The sequence below is a fragment of the Leucoraja erinacea genome, chromosome 13 (genome assembly GCF_028641065.1).
Source record: "Leucoraja erinacea ecotype New England chromosome 13, Leri_hhj_1, whole genome shotgun sequence".
Taxonomy (NCBI): domain Eukaryota; kingdom Metazoa; phylum Chordata; class Chondrichthyes; order Rajiformes; family Rajidae; genus Leucoraja; species Leucoraja erinaceus.
In genome coordinates, this window is record NC_073389.1 from 41,637,518 (window position 1) to 41,652,351 (window position 14,834).

The 14,834-nt window shown below is 41.3% G+C and overlaps 1 protein-coding gene across 1 annotated transcript; it reads left to right on the top strand.

Moving 5' to 3' along the window:
- Positions 1-90: 90 nt before the first annotated feature.
- On the top strand, positions 91-12,392 carry LOC129702938 (uncharacterized protein C3orf38 homolog). Its single transcript, XM_055645043.1, has 3 exons — positions 91-648; positions 6,954-7,381; positions 9,585-12,392. Exons 1-3 carry the CDS (start codon positions 525-527, stop codon positions 10,140-10,142), a joined length of 1,110 nt encoding a protein of 369 aa, XP_055501018.1. The 5' UTR covers positions 91-524; the 3' UTR covers positions 10,143-12,392.
- Positions 12,393-14,834: the final 2,442 nt, after the last annotated feature.

Below are 14,834 nucleotides of genomic sequence, written 5' to 3' on the forward strand. Positions count from 1 at the left end.
CAAATAAATAAATGATAGGTCTTTGTCTCAAAGATTATGGAGGGCACTGTACATTGCGTGCTGTATCATTCCATAACCATGACTATGACCATGGCCATGGGTTATGGGGAGAAGGCAGGTGAATGGTTAGGAGGGAGAGATAGATCAACCATGATTGAATGGCGGAGTAGACTTGATGGGCCGAAGACCTAATTCTGCTCCTATCACTTATGACCTTATGACTAACACTTGTCTGTAATTATTTTGGGTGGCCGAATAGCTGTTGACGAGGAAGCAGTTAAAAATTCTGCAGGTGTACAGCTGATGACGGTTCCTGATTAGGTCAGCTGACTGAGTTTCGATTTCCCATTGTACAATTCTATTTTTGCTTTAGTTGTTTCACTTTCATCTAATTGAATCCACTGACAGTACTTTATTGCTTTCCAAATCAATAGGTTGTTGCTGAGGCACACTATGTTTATTTTCCAACTGAGTTAATTTAAAACGTTTTAGTAACCACAGAGACTTAATTTAGGGGGGGGGAAATGTCCCAATTTTCATTTACCCAAAGAAGTGGATGTTCTGAAATCCTAGCATTATTAGATTTCAGCAATTTGTTGGCTCTGAAGGATACCGTAGCCAGTAAGATAAATGCTTGGACTAGCCATGGTAAGTACAATCACGTAATTATTAATATATAATTGGAAGATTGTGCAGAATTAATAACTTTTCCTGTTTGTCTGTAAATTGGCAAATAGATTATAATTATTTATGTGTATCATAATATCTCAATATCTTTTGCATGTAAGTGTTTATTTTTAAACTATTTTATATAAACTCAACTCACTACTTGTGGAATATTGTATGTTTACACTTAGTTAGATATTCCATTTATTTAAATATGTGAACTTTTATCTGGCAATATCTCAGTAGAATTAAAAAATACTGGTATTTATTTGCATATATTTATAGTTATTAATATTCTAGTGAATGTATCTTTTTCTAAAAAAGAGAAAATATGGATAGTTTCACAAATTCCCCTCCCCCCCACTTTTAATTTATCTTGAAGGATGTCTTGTAAGGATCATAAATGTTGTAGCTTTGTCGTATATGCCATTTGTTTTAGTATAAAGAATACAAATAGATTATGACAGCAATGGAATCAAGCAACTACATGCAGACTGTCTAGTGTCTACATATGTAATTCAAAGATTTCTGTGTGCCACTGTGCTGTGATTATGCAGTTTTCTGAATCTCGCCTCTCACAATTTCTCAAAAATACATGATCATCTTTGACAAGATGCCCCAGTTTGACCAAGTCATGTACTACCATTAATTAACATGTTAGGTTTAATTTAGAGCCACAGGAACACATAGCGTGGAACCAGGCCTCACTTGTTCAAGCCAATTATATTGGCATTCCAAGCTGGTCCCATTTGCCGGCATTTAGCTCAAACCCTTTCTATCCATATATCTCTCCAAATATCTTTTGAAAGTCATTAATACATCCACCTCTAACTTCCTCTGGCAGCTCATTCCTGATATGTACTACTCTCTGAGTGCAAAAGTTTCCCCTGAAATCCATCCCAAATCTCTCCCCTCTCATCATAAGCTTATACCCTCTAGTTTTAGAATCCTCTATCCTGAGAAAAAGACTGCAAGCATTCACTTTATCCATGTCCTTCATGATTTTGTGTGTCATCCCTCAACCTCCTATGATCCAAGAAAAAAGGTTCCCAGGTTATCCAGCTCCCTATAACTCAGGCCTACAAGTCCCAGTAACATCTTGGTGAAAGTGGTCTTGAGGGACATTTTATTGAAACAGACAGTTTTATTCCTGTCAATGTTCTCTGAAGATCCAAAATTGTCACGAGAAGTTCCTTAAACAAAGTAAAATACCATGAGCTTCTTTTAAGTTTCATTTCCTAATGTTTAGAGTAAAGAGCCAGGCAACAGGTTTTTTTTCATATCTCTAACACCAGCATGCCTAAATAAATAAATGAGTCATTAGTATATATACATACCTTGCCTTGCATGCCTTGGAGAATGTCTTGAACACAATTTTGTCCACTTTGTTGAAATAATGCCAACTGGTTGTTAACCACTTTAAATCCCCATCTCATTCCCACACTGACCTTTCTGTCCTGGGCCTCCTGCATTGCCAGAGTGAGAACACGCAAACTGGAGGAACAGCATCTCGTATGCCACTAGGGTAGTTTACAACCCAATGTTATGAATATTGAATTCTCCAATTTTTTAACCTTTCACCATACCCCCCTTTCGCCACTACACCCCTTCCCTTTCCCCCCCCCCCCCCCCCCCCCTCCCCACCTTCCCTCCCCTGTGCCCCAACTCCTCTCACCTTCTCTCCCCCCCCCCCTACATCCCTTGGCTTCACAACCCACAATTCTTCAAACCTGTCTCACAACTTCTGTTCTTAACCCTAGACTTTGTTCCAATCATCTGACTATCCCCCCCCCCTCGCCTGTGTTGATCTACAGTATTACCAACCACTCTTTGTCCTGCCTCTCCCCTTTCCTAGCTTTCCTCTTTCCCAACAATCCGTCTGATGCAGTTCTGTTTTTCCACAATATGTTTAAGATAGGATTATGCAAAGTCCACTACAGGATTTTAATTATAAATACACAATCATGATAATTCAATTGCTGGACTAATAAACTAGAGCCTCAAATCAATGATTCAACAAAAAAGTCTTGATTACCACTAGGCCAACTGGGAAATCAAAATTTAGATATTTAAATATGTCTCATCAGTAATAAAGATAGTGCCTTATTGGACAGATGCAAAAACTGTCTTCACTAGTCTTCTTCAGGAAAATTATCTGTCATTCTGATCTGGTCTGAGCTTCTGGTGACCACAGACCCACATTAATGTGAATGATGATCAATTGCCATCATAGGTATCAGAACAAAATACTTAGACCAAAATGTTCAGAATGTGGAATAAAATAAATAATGTGGTTTCATAAGGTATGTCAACAACAAATCAAGATTAAAGAAATGAGCCACACACAGAGAAATGGAGTTATCATCAGGCTCCGGCACCTTTGTAAACAAAAAAGGCAAAAAACCCCGGGAATTTTAATTAACGGGGTGTGGTCGGGTAACCTGGTTGAAAGAGTGGGAAGGGGAAGACCCATCACTAATGAGGTTCCCTGTAGGAGTGAGTGAGCAGGTGTGGGTGAGTGAGCGGGTGCGGGTGCGGGTGCGGGTGAGTGTGTGTGAGTGTGAGTGTGTGAAGATCTAGAGCTGCAGGAGAGTCAGAGCGAGTTGATGCCGAGCCAGATGCCGAAAAATACATGATTAACGTATTTTTCTTTACTTGCTTATTAATTATATTTTGTGATAATTAGTGAGTGCAACCGTGCAGTAGTTTGTCATATTATTATATGTTTTATTGTACTAGTTACACATTGGGATGTAGCGATAGGCTATAATCTTGTTTGACCTTCTTGGGAGACTAGTTTGCCCCCCCCCCCCCCCCCCCCCCCCCCCCCCCCACCCCCAAAGCAAAACCTGAAATGACGCCCCCGTTTGACAGCTCCTGCATCTAAAAAAAAATAGCATTGCAACACTGGTTATCATAGTCCTCTCAGTTGGTATGGCAAAGTAGTTTGCAGCAAGATTGAAGTACAGAAGAACCAAGTAAAGAAGGGCAGCACAGTGGAGCAGAGGTAGAAGTGCCAGGGACCCCAGTTCGATCCTGACTCCGGGTGCTGTCTGGACAAAGTTTGTATGTTCTCCTCGTCACCGCGTGGGTTTTCTCCGGATGTTCCAGCTTCCTCCCGCACTCCAAAGATGTATAGGTTAGTAGGTTAATTGGGTAGGTAAAATAGTAAATTGACCCTAGTGTGTATAGGATAGTGTTAATCTGCAGGTCAGCGTGGACTCGGTGGGCCAAAGGGCCTGTTTCTGTGCTGTATCTCTAAACTAAACTAAATTCATGCGGAAGAGGTGGGGTGCAGGATTGAGAACAAAGAGGACATCAGATGAAATGACACGTGTCTCAAGTTGTACCTTCCAACCACAACCACTCATACATCGGTATATGGCATGTTCATCTTGTTCATAGCTCCCCAGGTGCAAGAAGGTCTGGGCACCATTAATAAATGAGGATACATGCTACTTGCACCAGAAAAGTGAAAGCCATTGATCTTATCTAACTAAGCAATCTGTCCACTTCCCTTTGAAATAGCATACAATCACCAAGTATCTTATGATTTGGCAACATGAGATGGTCAAATGTTGCGTACTCTGTGGTGAGGGACGACAGATGGCGCAATGGGCTAAGTGTTCGGCTGGCGACCGGAAGGTAGCCGGTTCGAATCCCGCTTGGAGTGCATACTGTCGTTGTGTCCTTGGGGCAAGACACTTCACCCACCTTTGCCTGTGTTTTAAAATGTAATGTAATTATGTGAAGCACTTTGGGGTCAATGCAAGTTGACTAAAAATGTGCTATATAAATAAGATTATTATTATTATTATTATTATTAATCTGCTGCCTTCCCAAAAACTTTGCAGTATCAACAGAATACAAGTAGGAATGTGATGGATTCCCTGAATAAGAAAATCTCAACATGATTCAATAAAAAGAAACCTACCTAATTATGACATCCAACTCCCCCAGTGTTCACTTCCTCCATCAATGGGGCAGTGAGGTTGTGAATGCGCATCATTTACAAAAGGAATTGACTCCATGTAGGAGTGATTTACCAAGACTCCTGTGACAGCTTCTTACAAACCCAGCACCAGGGCAGAAAGTTCAGGAGAGTTCCAGCTCCTTCAAATTTCTTTCCAAGTCTTTTCCTTGTCATATACTGCCCTGATTTGTAAATACTGTGTAGCTTCATTGAAGCTTTGACTAAATTGTGGAATTCATACAAAATGTTGGAATAACCTTCAGCCACCTCTTTTCAAGGACAATTAGAAATGGGCAGAAATTGCGAGAGACATAAGGAAGAAAAAAGATTCCAAAACAAATAAAGGCACCAGAATCCCCTGAACCTGAAGTATCTCCATAAAGTATTTAAACAAAAATGTACAACAAATGCGTCTCACTCACAACAAACAGAAACTATACACAACTGTCACTTAATTAATTTACTCATTCTCAGAAATGAGTAACGACACATCTGACAACAAAGTTATTCATCAAATAAAAAGGAGGGTCTAGCATCTAGTGCTGTTTCACTCTCTCACCTTTACCCTACTAATGGATTGATAAGTTCATAGGTGATAGGAGTAGAATTAGGCCATTCGGCCCATCGAATCTGCATTCAATTACGGCTGATCTATCTTTCCCTCTCAACCCCATTTTTCTGCCTTCTCCCCATAACACCTGTAGTAATCAAGACTCTATAAATCTCTGCCTTCAAAATATCCATTGACTTGTCCTCTATAGCCCTCTGTGGCAATGAGTTCCACAGATTCACTTCCCTCGGACTAAAGACATTTTTCCTTATCTCCTCCCTAAATGTACGTCTTTTTATTCTGGGGCTACGACCTCTGTTCCTAGACTCCACCACTAGTGGAAACATCCTCTTCACATCCACTCTATCAAGGCCTTTCACTATTCACGAAGTTTCAATGAAGCCCCCCTCATCTTAAACTCCAGCGAGTGCAAGCCCAGTGCTGTCAAATACTCATCATATCTTGCTTTACTGTCAGGGATGGAGTGGTGCTGTCATTATTGTGCACCCTGGCTCCTGAAAATAGACTAACCATAGGAATTTTCTAAATAGACAGAAAAAGCTGGAATAACTCAGTGGGACAGGCAGTTTCTCTGGAGAGAAGGAATGGGTGATGTTTTGGGTCGAGATCCTTCTTCAGACTGGTTAGGGATGAGGTAAATGAGAGATATAGACGATGATGTAGAGAGATAAAGAACAATTAATAAAAGACATGCAAAAAAGTAATGATAATAAGGAAACGCCATGGTTAGCTGTTTGTTGGGTGAAAAATAATAAGCTTGTGCGACTTGGGTGGAAAAGGGACAGAGAGGGAGCATATGCTGGGGCTACCTAAAGCGAGAGAAATCAATATTCATACTATCATCGTTACTTTTATGCATACATTTTATTTATTGTTACTGTCACCCATTCCTTCTCTCCAGAGATGCTGCCAGTCCCGCTGAGTTAATCCAGCGTTTTGTGTCTAACTTAGGTTTAAACCAGCATCTGCAGTTCCTTCCTACACATAGGAAACGATAATTTCAATCTTCTCTAATCTATTACACAGTGTTGAAATCGGCTTTACATATTTAGCACCTGGCCTATTTTTTGACAGCATTGATCGAGTTATGTTAACTATTGACAAACAGCGTGGAAACAGGCCCTTCGGCCCACCAAGTCCGCATCGACCAGCGATCTCTACACACACTTGGGACAATTTTACATTTATACATTCATACCAAACCAATTAACCTATAAACCTGTTTGTCTTTGGAGTGTGGGAGGAAACCGAAGATCTCGGAGAAAACTCACGCAGGTCACAGGGAGAACGTACAAACTCCGTACGTGGGATTTCATTCTATCGTGTGAAATTGTTTTAATTATATTCTTATTTCCACTCGATGACCCAGAAATTATCAGGGCATATAGTGTCATACATCTTAATTATTCCTGGAATCCTGAACCCTGGGATAAAACCCACGTGGTCACAGAGAGAATGTACAAACTCCACAAAGATAGTGTCAGAGGCTAGGGTTGAACTGTGAGGCAGAAAACCTAGCAGCAGTGTCAATGTAATCAATGAGCACATTCCTTCCTTATTGATGCCAGAATCGGGGCATCATCCTCTTACTGGAAATATAGCAACTGGTAATATTCTCATTCCCATTTACTTTCTTTGTGAGCTAATGATTGAATCTATTATTAATTTGAAAAAAATATTACTTTCTGTCAAATGTAAGTACTGTGCACAGATCATGCATATACTTTTTTAATTTTCTTGTAGAAGCCATCAGAGTCATTCTGACCCACAGCCAAAGTGCCGAAGAGCTCCTAAAACGCAAGAAAGTTCTGCGAGAGTCAATATTGAAGTACTTAATACAACATGATGAGACTGTATCTACTTCATCAAGCAAACAACAGCTTATTGATGATGTTTTGCATTATTGGTGGAAGCTGGACTGGAATAGAAAGCATTTAACAGCTGAAAAAGAACTCCAGGCTTTAGGTCGAAAACGGACGGTAGTACAGAATTTAGTGACAAATGCTGCAGAAGAAAAACGAACACCCCTGGGGCCAATAATCACTGAGACAAGAGAGTTGGGGAAGATCAGACAGACAGAGGAACAGGAGAGGAAAAAACAGGCAAAAAAAAGTGAAGAACCACACGGCCAAATGAATATTAAGATGAACATTCATGTGAACATTCTACCGGTAATTTATGTGGTATCAAAAGTTATTTAGCAGCGTGAAAAGATTTTATGTCCTTGTCTATGAATTATTAGAATTTCATGAAGATTTATTGTTCGTAGCCTTAAATGAAATCCTTTGCGGCTCAAAAACCATAATACTCAAAGGAAGACACTACGTGCTATCTAGACAAAAAAAAATTCCGTGAGAATTTGTAGAGTAACTTTTTTAGAACTAGTGTGAGGGGTGATTAATGGTCGGCATGGACTTGTTGAGCTGAAGAGACTGGAAGGAAACGTTCTGCACATCTCCTTTCAATTTTGCCCCTCACTTTAAAGCTATGCCCTCTAACGTCTACCCTATGCCACTGATAATTCTATATACTTCTGTCAGATTTCCTCTCATCCTCCAATGTTACAGAGAAAACTATCCAGGTTTTTCCACCATCTCCTTATAACTAATCCCTCTAATCAAGGCAGTATGCTGGTTAATATGTTCCGCACCCTCTCCAAAACCTCCACATCCTTCCTATAATATGGCACCCATAACTGTGTACCAAAGCCAGAGCAAAATAATGTTTGAAGGAAACAGGCCCTTTGGCCCACCAAGTACATGCCAACCATCGATCACCCATTCATGCTATCAAGCAGACTATTATCTAAATGGTGGCCGACTAGGAAAAGGGGAGATGCAGCGAGACCTGGATATCATGGTACACCAGTCATTGAAAGTAGGCATGCAGGTGCAGCAGGCAGTGAAGAAAGCGAATGGTATGTTAGCTTTCATAGCAAAAGGATTTGAGTATAGGAGCAGGGAGGTCTACTGCAGTTGCACAGGGTCTTGGTGTGACCACACCTGGAGTATTGCGTGCAGTTTTGGTCTCCAAATCTGAGGAAGGACATTATTGCCATAGAGGGAGTGCAGAGAAGGTTCGCCAGACTGATTCCTGGGATGTCAGGACTGTCTTATGAAGAAAGACTGGATAGACTTGGTTTATACTCTCTAGAATTTAGGAGATTGAGAGGGGATCTTATAGAAACTTACAAAATTCTTAAGGGGTTGGACAGGCTAGATGCAGGAAGATTGCTCCCGATGTTGGGGAAGTCCAGGACAAGGGGTCACAGCTTAAGGATAAGGGGGAAATCCTTTAAAACCGAGATGAGAAGAACTTTTTTCACACAGAGAGTGGTGAATCTCTGGAACTCTCTGCCGCAGAGGGTAGTCGAGGCCAGTTCATTGGCTATATTTAAGAGGGAGTTAGATGTGGCCCTTGTGGCTAAGGGGATCAGAGGGTATGGAGAGAAGGCAGGTACGGGATACTGAGTTGGATGATCAGCCATGATCATATTAAATGGCGGTGCAGGTTCGAAGGGCCGAATGGCCTACTCCTGCACCTAATTTCTATGTTTCTATGTTTCTATGTTTCTATGCTTGTTAAGGTCATAACGTCATAAGGAATAGGAATAGAATTACGCCATTCAGCCCATCAAGTCTACTCCACCATTCAATCATGGCTGATCTATCTCTCCCTCCTATCCCCATTCTCCTGCCTTCTCCCCATAACCTCCGACATCTGTAGTAATCAAGAATCCATTTATCTCTGCCTTAAAAATATCTACTGACTAGGCCTCCACAGCCTACTGTGGCAAAGAACTCCACAGATTCAGCACTCTCTGATCAAAGAGATTTCTCCTCATCTCCTTCCCAAAAGAACGTCCTTTCATTCTGTGTTATCCCACCTTTGCAACCACACCCTACACACCAGGGGACATTTTATAGAGGAGAATTCAGAGGTCTGAAGACTGGTCTGAGACTAGATTTATGTTATGTCCCTTTTATCGACACTACACACTACAGGCAATTTACAGCGACCACTCAACCTACAAAGCCACATGTCTTTGGGATGTGGGAGGAAACAGCAGCATCCAGAGGGACCATACTCAGTCAGAGGGAGAACGAGCAAACTGCACGCAGACAGTATCTGAGGTCAGGATTGAACCTGGTCTCTGGCACTGTGACAGCAACTTTAACAGCTGCTTTAATGTGCCACCCTTTGATTGGGCTACTTAGTCCGAGTTGGTGTCGAGTCACGTCAATAGTTTCGGAGCTGAAAAGATCTATGCTGCATGCCCCATTTTTTGGCATTCAATATATTCACTCAATCTTTGTTGTAATTTTCTTTCTCGTTTACAAAGTGAATTTATTATTTTTCCTTAACACCCTCCAGAGCCAGAAACCACCCCAGGTTGTGACAGTGGGAGGCTCCGAAAGCGGTGACATGGACAAGGAGTTCTGCAAATGGTTCTTTCATCTCCTGAATTCTCAGAACCCTTCCTTTGGACAGCAGGCGGAAGCGTGGGGCCCACAGCACTTCTGGGACGATGCAATGCTGCATTTCACCCACTGCGTCCGGGAAATCCAAACGGAACAACATCAGAGTTCAGCGATAGTCAGCCTGCGCCTGTTGTCCCTGGTGAAAGATGAACAGCTGCTCTTCAACCCAAACATCAGCCACAGTGGCATGAGAAGTGCAACCTCTCCACACGGAGTCGTTGCCATAGCAGTGGCCGGCACTGTTCATAAGGAAGGGCAGTGCCTGGGTATTTTTGAGCAGGTCTTTGGGCTCATCCGCTCAGGGGTTTATGGGAACAACTGGAAAATCAGGTTTGTTAAACTACAGGTGAAAGCTTTTAATGGTCAGCAGCAAATCGTCCAACCCAGTGTGTCTGTTCAGATGCCTGAACTGCAAGCCTATCTCAATGAATTCAGTTCATTTCTTAAGTAAATTTATTTTAGTTTAGTTTAGTTTAGAGATACAGCGCGGAAACAGACCCTTTGGCCCACCAAGTCCACACCAACAAACGATCCCCGCACATTAACACCATCCTACACACACTATGGATAATTTACACATACACCAAGCTAGTTAACCTACATACCCGCACGTCTTTGGAGTGTCGGAGGAAATCGAAGATCTTGGAGAAAACCCACGGGGAGCACGTACACACTCCGTATAGACAGCATTTGTAGTCGGGATTGAACCCAGGTCTCCCGGGTCACCTTTGCAACCCTGAGAGGCGCTTGAAGGTTTGGTACCTAATCGAAGGCCGTGGGTCAGAATTTAGCTGCATCAGGTTGACACTGAATAATAAAGTTGAAAACTATCCCATTCAATTTTGAGATTAGATCACTTTCATACATGAGAGTTGTGGCAAAACGTCAGTGTTACCTAAATATGGTGATATTAAGAACCTAATTGTAAAATCAATAGATTTTTCAAAAGGCAAATGAATCTATCCAAAAACATGAAAGCTCACAGTTACTAACAAACAGATCAATATATTTAATAAAATGAAAATGTGTAGCATTATAATTAAATCATTTGTGCATTTAACATAAATTACTTCATTGTTAAAACAAAATAGACATGAACTTAATACAAACAGTCATGAAAGCACTGAGCATCGGCTGCTAATAAATTTCAATCACTTCAATTGATCACTTGTACAATTAATTATTACTAAATTCACTTTGTCAAAGTAATGTTCCCTTCTTTTTTAAGGCATTCCCTTTAGGTCAAAGATGGCCTGCTTTCCTCTGCAGTTCTGCAAATGGCATGTGTCTCATAGGGTCAGGGAGTAATATAAACAAACAGCATGTAAACAGGCCCTTTGGCTCAACTCATCAATGCTGACTATGATACCCCGTCTAAGCTGATCCCATTGCCCACATTTGACCCATATCCCTACATGTCCCTTTCAGAAGGCTTTCGATAAGGTGCCACATGTATGGATGCTAAACAAGATAGGAGCCCACAGTATTAGGGGTAAGGTACTAACATGGATAGAAGATTGGCTGACTGGCAGAAGGCAAAGAATCGGAATAAAGAACACATTTTCTGGTTGGCCGCCGGTGATTCATGGAAGATGGAATTGATGGTTTTGTGACCAAGTTTGCAAATGGTACAAAGATAGGTGGAGAGGCAGGTAATGTTGAGGAAACAGAGCTTGGACAGGTTGGGCGAATGAAAAAAAAGGGACAAATGGAAACAGCATATAGCGTAGTTACAAATTCCTGCCATCAGTGGCGCTCCAGATCTGCCCACTGCCTGTGCGTGCGACTTGAGAGGCTGTGGGGATGGGGTGGTGATTAAAATGCAGGTTTTTAGTGGTTAGAGAGGGATTTGCTCGTACGACAAGCTTATGAAGAAATTTTGTTCTGTGATCCCGTTCGCTATTTTTTTTTTTAAACGTTGCTTAACTATTGAATCACTGGATGAAAGTCAGGCCCAACTTCAACGACTTCAAAATCACGGATTGCAAGTTCAGGACAAAACAAAAGGTATGTGCTGTAGGACGTTTATTTAACATCTTATCCAGTTTTTGCTGTAATTTTATTTTAATCTGATGATGCAAATATGTTTTTTAGGCCCCGATATCGGCCGTGCCTTGCCTGTCGGCTGTGAGTGTGTGCAAAATCATGGCGGCGGCCACAATCCGATCTCTGTATCATAATCCACAAACATCCACTCTCAAGATAATCAAATTCATTATTTTCATACTAAATATCTGATTAAACACTTCCACTTCCACAATACATAGTTTTTAAGTCAGATATTTAGTATGAAAACATTGATCATGGATAGAGAATAACACAAAAATAGATAATTTAGATGTTCATGACATGATTGTGCAAAAAAGAATGATTTTGATTATCTTGGAAGTTTGTGGATTTTGAACACATGTCTGTGTAAAATGGCCCTTGCCTGCTGCAGTGTATAAACCAACAGAGTAAAATTTATGGGAATTAAACATTCAATTCCTTCGATTTGGCATAGAAATTCATGACAAAGTGAGATTTAAAAATCATGTTATATTGTGGATTCTTGTGTGAATGGGATCAGTTTGTTATTTGGATACTTTGGCTATTTAAAAAAATATATATATTTTTGGTATTTTCTTAAGAATGGGATAGATGTTTAGATCTAGTAATTGAATTTAGATGAATTTAATTGATTTGATGACACTGACGAATATTATTTTTTTGTTAGGTATTTACTATTTCTTTTAACATTTAACTTGTGTTAGGCATTTTGTGGAACAAAATAATTTCTACTTTTTTTTCTAAAATTGCAAATAAAAACTTGTTTCTACTTAATGCTGTTCAGTGCTTTTTTTCTTTACATTTTAAACAAATGCCACCGAAGAAGAAATGCAAAATTGTCAATTCAAATGCCCAGCCTGTCATAGCTAGAGATCTAAGTGAATTTCTCTGTCATGCCCAAGTCTAAGAGGGATCTTAAAAATTGACACATCTTGTACTTGTATACCTTGTTTGGAAAAAGTAGGTCTGAATGGGAAAGTAGTGGGCAGAAAAGCATGACATGCATGGTTTGAAGAGCATAAACTTGTAGTTTACAATGCCAAAATTGAAAAATTGAGGAAAAACAAGGTGTACAGAGTTGCTTATTGTTTGCAGTCTGAGGATTATGATGATGCTACTGATTATGACATGCCAATGTACCAGCTAGCAGCCGATCTTCTCCATGAAGACGTGGTCTTTTGCTAGAAATTGTAATTTCTTTACCTGTCTGTTACGGACTTACAGCATGTAATACAATATTATTAAAGTTCTGAACTTGAGAAAATCACATTTTTGAATTTTCGAGGCAGTCTGGGTGTTTATTACTATTTCTGTTGGTTAATTTTGTAATTAGCTACTTAATTAGGTAATTAGCTAATTATATACTTTTATATACTTTAATTTCAGGTCATCCAAGTACGATGTATCATATTTGTTTCAGAATGCTTCAATTTATAATAACTGAAAATTTCATTCAGTTCTCTTAATTTTTAAGAAAGTTATGGACTTTTATGTCAATTGACTGTCCTCGATCACAGCTTTTGTATTAAGTTAATGGAAAAGCAACAGGGAACAAGATGCTAATTTCTGAGTATGAAAATGGCCATAACTTTTATAATACTGAAGATATGAATTAGGCATCAAATTAAAGTACTTTTTATGCTTTATCTGATGGGATAAATTACAGTCTTGATTGTTAAAATTTCAAAATTTTGTAACATCCCTACAGCATAACAAATCATAGTCATGCACTTTGGTCGGAATAAAGATGTACACTATTTCCTAATTTTGGAGAGGATTCAGAAATTGAATGTGCAAAGGCACCTCACTGGCTTCCCATCTCCCACCGGATCACCTACAACATCCTCATCCTCACCTACAAAGACCTCCACCATCTGGCCCCCCCCATATCTCACTGACCTCCTCTCCCCCTACCAACCCTCACGGTCCCTCAGATCCACATCAGCCAGTCTCCTCCATCCACAAGTCCAACCTCCGCAGTTTTGGGGACAGAGCCTTCTCCAGGGCAGCTCCCAGGCTCTGGAACTCCCTCCCCCAACTGATCCGCAATTCCGTGTCCCTCACCATCTTCCAGTCCCGCCTCAAGACCCATCTCTTCACCTCTGCCTATCCTTAGCCCCACGTCCCCCTCCCTTTTCATCTGTGCATTAATTGCCTCATATTGTGTTTTGAATTGTATTCTGTCTTTACTTTGTGTACTAGTCATGTCTCTACTATTTATTTCATTCCCCTTACATGTTTTTCCTCTACCTGCTAAATTTTTGTAAGTGGTCCTTGAGACTCTTGAAAGGCGCCCATAAATAAAATGTATTATTATTATTATTAGAGTCATCACTACTGATGGGTCTTCACTGGAGGAGTGGGGAGCACTGGGACCCAGCAGAGTCATCTCTACTGATGGGTCTTCGCTGTAGGAGTGGAGAGGGGAGCACTAGGACCCAGCAGAGTCAGACCACGTGCTATCTGCATGGTGGAGGTTGTGGGCCTCCTGCTGCACTAGGAACTCTGGTGAGGTGACGGCTCCGGCCCGCTGGTGGCCGCTGGAGAGGCGAGGGTCGGCGGAGTCGCTGGTGGAAGCCCGTGGGGGTCTGGAGTAGAGATACGGGTGGCAGCATTGGTGGCTTTCTGAAGACAGAGAAGGTCGGCGACAGTGGCTGCGGTTGCCCCGCCAGGGGAGGTGGTGAGAGTCGGTAGCCGGGGGGGCAGCAATTTCAATGGTCCTGCCCTGGCCGGGGAAGGCGGTGAGGGTCGGCGAGGGGTGGTGTGGATGTGTGTGAGTGGGCGTGGGTGTGTGTGGGCCCATGTGGGCCCATGTGGGCTTGTGTGGGTGATTGTAGGCTCGTATGGGCATGTGTGGGCGTGGGTGTGTGTGAACGTGTGTGGATGATTGTAGGCGCGTGTGGGCATGTGTGAGCGTGTATGGGTGTGCGTGTGTGTGTGAGAGAGTACAGACTTGGTGACTTGTTTCCAAATGTTTGTGTTAGTTTAAGAATACTATTAAGAATTCCAGCAGAGAGATCATTTAGCAAATTCAAGTTGATTAAGAATTATTTAAGGTCTACAATGTCTCAGGAATGTCTTGTGGATTTGCCCA